The sequence below is a fragment of the Nuphar pumila genome, chromosome 12 (genome assembly GCF_984573655.1).
Source record: "Nuphar pumila chromosome 12, dmNupPumi1.hap1.1, whole genome shotgun sequence".
Lineage (NCBI taxonomy): Eukaryota > Viridiplantae > Streptophyta > Magnoliopsida > Nymphaeales > Nymphaeaceae > Nuphar > Nuphar pumila.
Window position 1 is genome coordinate 16,428,492 of NC_143260.1, and position 6,574 is coordinate 16,435,065.

General features: G+C 41.4%; 1 protein-coding gene across 1 annotated transcript; it reads left to right on the top strand.

Annotated features, from left to right (window-relative positions):
• Positions 1 to 2,286: 2,286 nt before the first annotated feature.
• LOC149820134 (protein CUP-SHAPED COTYLEDON 2-like) lies at positions 2,287 to 3,910 on the top strand. The gene is made up of 5 exons (XM_089981746.1): positions 2,287 to 2,434; positions 2,513 to 2,796; positions 2,900 to 3,394; positions 3,511 to 3,580; positions 3,813 to 3,910. Exons 1-5 carry the CDS (start codon positions 2,350 to 2,352, stop codon positions 3,908 to 3,910), a joined length of 1,032 nt encoding a protein of 343 aa, XP_089837872.1. The 5' UTR covers positions 2,287 to 2,349.
• Positions 3,911 to 6,574: the final 2,664 nt, after the last annotated feature.

A 6,574-nucleotide genomic window follows, 5' to 3' on the forward strand; every position in this document is an offset into this window, starting at 1 on the left:
GTGGCATGGGGGCGTACGTAGAGTATACGTGAAAAAATAAAAATACCAAAACAAAAGAGAAAAGATTGCAGGATTTGTCGTTTAGCGGCGTGTATAGCGAATAATGAATGCGCAGAGAGAGAGAGAGAGAGAGAGAGAGAGAGAGAGAGATCATGCACGTCCTGTCACGTGGTACAACCGTAGACGCGTGCGAGGGAGGACGTAAACACGTGCGAAGCGCCAGTGCATCTGGCACGTGGCATAAGTGTGGGCGGCGAGGGACGTCAGGCATGCGTCACTCGAGATCCGGGAAGATTTGTGTCTTTGCGGAGGGGCGTTGGGAAGTCAACCATCCCTTTGGTTTCTTAATCCCCTGCAGTTCCCTCCCTCGTAAGGAGAGAGAGAGAGCGAAAAAAAAGGAAGAATTGGCAGGTTGCACTAAAGGATTAGTAGCCCTATACAATGACTCCAAGTGAAATTATTAGTAATAGTAATAAATGTTTAAAAATGGGTTTATTGGTATCTGTAAAAATATATTATTTTATCACTTTTACCAGCGTTAGCTGTAAAAAAGCAAAAGAAGAATAAAGGATGGAGAGAGAGAGAGAGAGGGCGTCGAGATTGTCATGCAGATTGAAAGGAAGATGATTTGATGTAAAGCAGATGATGGATGGGGATGGTGGTGGCTACCCCTCTTCTTAAAAACCGAGCAGGACGCATCAAAATCATCAGACATCAATCCCGGTATGTGATCATCGTCATAATAATGATGAATGATCACTCAGTTTTGGGGTTGGAAAAAAAACAAAGACATCTCGGTCACACCAACAATTGTTGCTTTTTTAACTTTTTTTTCCACCTCTCCTTTTCTCACTCTTTCTTTTCTTCTTTTACCTAACTAATTTCACAACCATCTTTATTATCTAGTCCATTTCCTACTCAACTACATTATTATAACGATTGTTTTACCGTCATGATCAGATCCTCTGAATACTGTTGCTTTTCCTCAGTTGCCCTTGCCATTGATTTCATTTTTCACATTTCGCCCTCTTTTTGGAACTTGGGGAATCACCAAGATGCTGGATGATAGCGACCGAGTTGGTTTTATTATTTTGGAAGATGCGTGTAGTCTGATTGTTCCTTGTTAATGGGAAAAGAGAAAACCTATATATTGTCATTGTCATATGTAAGAAGACGGCTTTTCCAGAATCACTTGATATAAGTTTACATAGACAAAAAGCAGAGTCGAAAGGGACTGTCCACAACCCAGTGACCAAGCTTAGATGGGTTCTAAACCCATCTACATGGTTGTACAGTGGCGCGAGCTCTTTTACCAATAGTTTCCATCTTACCACCTTTGCTGTAAAGTAGTACAACTCAACTGAAGTCTATGTAAGTAAACAGAGGTTTTTTAGCACCAAACTTGTTTGGTTGATGGGAAAACGTTACCCTTCTGGTTAACATTGGAAAAACTTATCAGATGGATAATGATCATCATTCCCACGAAATAATATGATACTAAATAGTACCAAGAAACATGAAGGGGGCGGTTGGTGTGATAAAAAGAAGAGGAAGGAAAAGGAGGGTGGTCGCTGTCTTTTTATAATATAACGTGGTACTATAGCCTGACACCTGAGATTACGATATCAGACTTTTTTCGATCGACGATCAATCCCCTCTTAAAACTACTTTCTGTTCCCACTCCCTCTCTCTCTCTCTGACACTAATATAGCTGCACTCTTTCTCACGCACGCATACTAAAAACTAAAACCTCCACCAACAAAAAATTCATCGTTATTAGTTTGGTTGAGAGAGAGAGAGGGAGGGAGATATAATAATGGATTCCTCTCAGAACTCACTGAGAGAGTCGATACGATAAGGATGCGGTAGCAGGCGTTGCAGCTGCAGCAGCAGAGTAAAACAGGTCGAGGGCTCAGTTTTCACTGTCACAGCAGAGAGAGAGAGGGCACTATTTGAAATCACCCCCATACTGTCTGCCATTCCATCCGTACAAGAAAACATTACCCTTCCTCACCTCTCTCCCTCCACTACCATAAAATTTGCCACTAGACAAAGACAAGTCGTCTCTTCCTTTTTCTTTTTTTTTTCTTTTCCCCCTAACAAAACAATATATAAATGCACTAACACCCGCCCTGTTAGGGTTCATCTCCATATTTGGATCTCCCTCACCACACCACAAAGGGCAGAGTTCCTCTTATTCACTCTTTATCTCACCCCAACTCCACTGTGTGGCAGATGCAGATTATCTCCGATCTCCAAGAAGGGAATAACAATGGAAGAGGAGAGCCGCTTCTACCTCCTGGTTTTCGATTCCATCCAACAGATGAGGAGCTCATCACATACTACTTAATGAAGAAGGTTCTCGACAGCTCCTTCACTGCAAGAGCCATTTCTGAGGTCGATCTCAACAAATGTGAACCATGGGAGCTTCCTGGTCTCTCTCTCTCTCTCTCTCTCTCTCTCTCTCTCTCGTATCTGAAGCATTTTAAGAGTTTTCTGGTTGGTATTGCAGAGAAGGCGAAGATGGGAGAGAGAGAATGGTACTTCTTTAGTCTCAGAGACAGGAAGTACCCCACGGGCTTGCGTACTAACCGAGCGACAGAGGCGGGGTACTGGAAGGCGACGGGTAAGGATAGAGAGATCTTCAACTCGAAGACTTGTAATCTGGTGGGGATGAAGAAAACACTTGTTTTCTACAAGGGGAGAGCACCGAAAGGCGAGAAGAGCAATTGGGTGATGCATGAGTATCGGCTTGAAGGCAAATTCTCCTACCACTACCTCTCCAAAACCGCCAAGGTAAACTGTTTACATTAGGATTAGCGAATGAGATGAATATTACCATTGTGGTGACTGGTTACCTATTGGTATATAATATTGATCTGGTTTCCTTTCCGTTCAGGATGAGTGGGTGGTGTCTCGTGTGTTTCAGAAGAGTGCCGGTGGGAAGAAGAGAAGCAATGGAAGCTCCTCCTACGTAGACTCGGAGATGGGGTGCTCCTCCACGCTACCCCAATTGTTGGAATCGCCTTACACGGCTGCCGGGAACGACAAAGAGAGCTGCTCCTATGACACGACCACAGACACCACCACAGGGGATCACGTGTCCTGCTTCTCCACCGCCGGTATCCACCAGCTACACCACCAAACCGCCTCCTCCGACTTTCGCCGCCACCACCACCTTCCTCTCCACCAAAACGTCACCGCCACCTCTTTCCCCAGCCTAAGAGCGTTGCAAGAGAACCTGCACTTGCCTGCCTTCTTCTCCGCCGTTGCGCTGCCGGCCGCCCACGGCATAGGCGGCGGCGCCTACCTGAATCCGGCGGGGTTGAGAGCGTCGTCGGCGTCGACGTGGGCGGTTGATTCGCACCAGCAGAGGGTGGACTGCGCGAAACCGGTGGCTGCCGTTCCGGAGATGGAGTCTCTCTGGAATTACTGATGTCTTTCTTTGTTTGTTGAAGGGTTGAACTGCGTGTGACTATACTCTTTTCGTTTCCTGTTGTTTTTGGTTAGCATTCTCTTGCCATTCATGTCTGGATGATGTGCTCTTGCCGTCTGACTGGCAGCAGTAGCAGACTAGCAGGTTTTAGGATGGCAGTATATCTAAACTTTTCTTGTTTATCAATATATTTACTGCTGCAAATATCATGCACGTCTTATCTGTTATCTCCGACTGAGAGAGAGAGAGAGAGATTTGACGTTGGTCAGTCGGTGGAGTGGTTGAACTACTACGATGGCTTGCTTTCAATCCATCATCCATGTGCTACTGTTAGTGTTTGGTTTTGTGAGACTTTTTGCTTGGTTTGTGGGATTAGGAATTGGGGAGACGGAGGACTCTCGTTGGTCTCACATTCCGGGATACAGCTTTATCGAGAAGGGTTTTCAGCGAGAAAATCTTAAGAGCGGGTCCTAAGCGGCCAAGGCTCTGAACTTTGGTTCTGAATATTGGGTACACTACTGCCTTATCCTCAACCGGAACTGTTTACGAGAGAGAGACATGTGGTTCTGCCCCTGGCCGTTCATGGTGTACGTTGGGGCACTCTTTTTTGTTTCCATGGATGTATCCACATAAGCGGTTAATGTGGTTTGTTTGCCATGTTATTATGCGGTACGCCTTTTATATGCGATTTTCATGATGGTGAAAGACTGAATAAAAGATGATTGACGTGGTTCTCAATCTCAAAGTATATTCTTATATTTTGAAAAACCTAGCTATCTCAAAAACATCACGTTGGAGTCAACTTTTAGGACAACTTCAAAACTGCTTACCTGTCAACTTCAAAGTAGGAACATGGTAATTAAGTAATGACCGGGAGGTTGGTTTTTGTTTTTGGAAATCAACTCTGTAAATCAAGCATTCAACATCATATGGTCACAATAGAACATCATATCTAGGTTAGCAATGCTCCACTTTAGTTCAAATATACATTTGTAGCTAATACTGGCCTAGTTGTCAGATGTCATTTTTAGAAAGAAAGCGTATAAATGTTTATAGATCATTAATCATTATTCTCCTCCATCTCTTTCTCTCTCTGGTCTGTGCTTAAATCAAAATCAATGTACTAAAATTTCTTTTGTCCCTCGGTTTTTAATATTGTTTTTGCTGTCTTCTCTTCTCTGGACGCATCCCTTTTTTTCATTTTTTCATCATGTCACCTCTCTCCCTCCGCTGGTGTCGTCAGTCGAGTGGACTTTTTTAGATAGAAGAAGACGTTATAAGTCGATTATTATCTGCTGTCAAACGTCATGTCACCTTCCCCTCAACACCCTCACCCCTCCCGTCCCGTCTTCTACTTGATGATGGACGCTTCAGCATCATGTGTTCAAGCAGTTCATTTTCAATGGGTGTTGGCTTGATGAAATGATGGGTTATATGAGTTCTCTTTTTGTTTAAGAAAAAAAATGATGGTTTATGAGTTTTTTTAATTTATAATTCGAAGAATTTCACCCATACAAAGACCTGTTATATGATATCTACTGTCGTCATACCAACAGCTGGTCGTGCTGGCTCAGCATGCCATTAGGGATCGTCGTGCCAGCGGCGTAAAAACAAAAACCATCGATAGAAACAGGAAGAGACACTTTTTTTTATTGCAATACTTCATCGGTTTTTGATTTATAGTCAGTTGCTTTTAGGAACTAGATTAAGACAAACGATTGTGGAGAACGAAAAGATAACGCGAAGCAGTTTCCTTTGCATAACCAAATGATCAAGAAGAGAGAAAAGATGGGAATGTTTCTGCCTTTATGTCCGATGGTAATAACAAACAGAAACATTGACAGTGATATATCACCTTTTTTGGGGAATATAGAAACATAAAACGGTAAAAGATTTAACTTGTGGTTCGAGGGTGACAGCATATAAATAAAACTTTGTTTAATAATGATCAAGGTCCATTAGTCACACTATAGATGAGATTCTTTTGTTGAAACAAAATCCTGATTTTTTTTCATTTTCATGCTATGTAACCCATTTGAGAAGTTAGCAATGGGCCTCCATATGCTAAACATAGTGAGGTGCTTTTGGGTTCTCACTGGGGTCTCTTAGTTATTTAGCCTATTCCAAAGGAGGTACTTATCATCCCAACATCTTTGGCACTATATATACTTCTCATATATTTTCTTTCAAGCGATGAAATGAAATTCCTCGAGTGACTAACTGAGTGTGGACAACATTCGTGGAGTGTTTAATTTTCTAGCCTCACACTTCCTCAGTTTCTTGTTAATCATACTTATTTCTAGTGTATTATTTGAGTTCTCAATATATCAACAAGTGGTATCAAAGCTTTATCGAAGGAGATCACACTCACACCAAAACTATGATAGAAAGCTCAAGCAATTTTGTCGCCAATATCTCCCAACTCTAAGTGCCTGCATTTGATGGTGAAGATTGTGATTTTTAGAGTCTTAAAATGAAGACTTTATTCACCTCACAAGAACTTTGTGAACTCGTCCAAGTTGATTTCAAAGAACTAGTTGATGATGCAACTCTTGCAACATGGACTCCAACAAAACAAAAAGAGTTTAAGAAGAATAAAAAGAAGGATGTAGACACGTTTCTCTGCTTCTAACTTGGGGTAAATATTTTTCTAGATTATGAATGCATGTACATCAAAAGAAGCTTGAAATATTATAAAAGTTACTTCAAGGCTCCAAAAAAATTATATCAATCAAGCTTCAAGCATTATGGAGATATTTTGATACACTGTCAATGAAAAACAATGAATCCATTAAAAAATTCTTATCAATAGTTGCTGGAATCATAAATCAAATAAGAAGCTATGACAATAAAATTGAAGAGAAAAAAATTTTTGAAAAAATTCTAAGAAGCTTGCCGGTGAAATATGACTATGTTATAACTGCCATAAAAGAATCGAAAGACCTAGCAACCTTGTTATTACAAGAGTTGATGGGTTCTCTTAAGGCACATGAGAAACAAATCTCAAGGTCCAAATCTTAAAATATTAGGCATGCACTCCAATCAAAGCTCAATATCCATAAAGAAAAAGAAAGTGCTAATAAAAAATCTCATTTTTGCAAAAGGTAGCAAAAATCCAAGATTTAGAAGTCGCGCTTG

Coding starts and splice junctions, on each gene's coding strand:
- LOC149820134 (XM_089981746.1), top strand. CDS start 2,350: ATGAAGAAGGTTCTCGACAGCTCCTTCACTGCAAGAGCCATTTCTGAG. Junction 2,435..2,512: donor TGAACCATGGGAGCTTCCTG/GTCTCTCTCTCT, acceptor TTGGTATTGCAG/AGAAGGCGAAGATGGGAGAG. Junction 2,797..2,899: donor ACCTCTCCAAAACCGCCAAG/GTAAACTGTTTA, acceptor CTTTCCGTTCAG/GATGAGTGGGTGGTGTCTCG.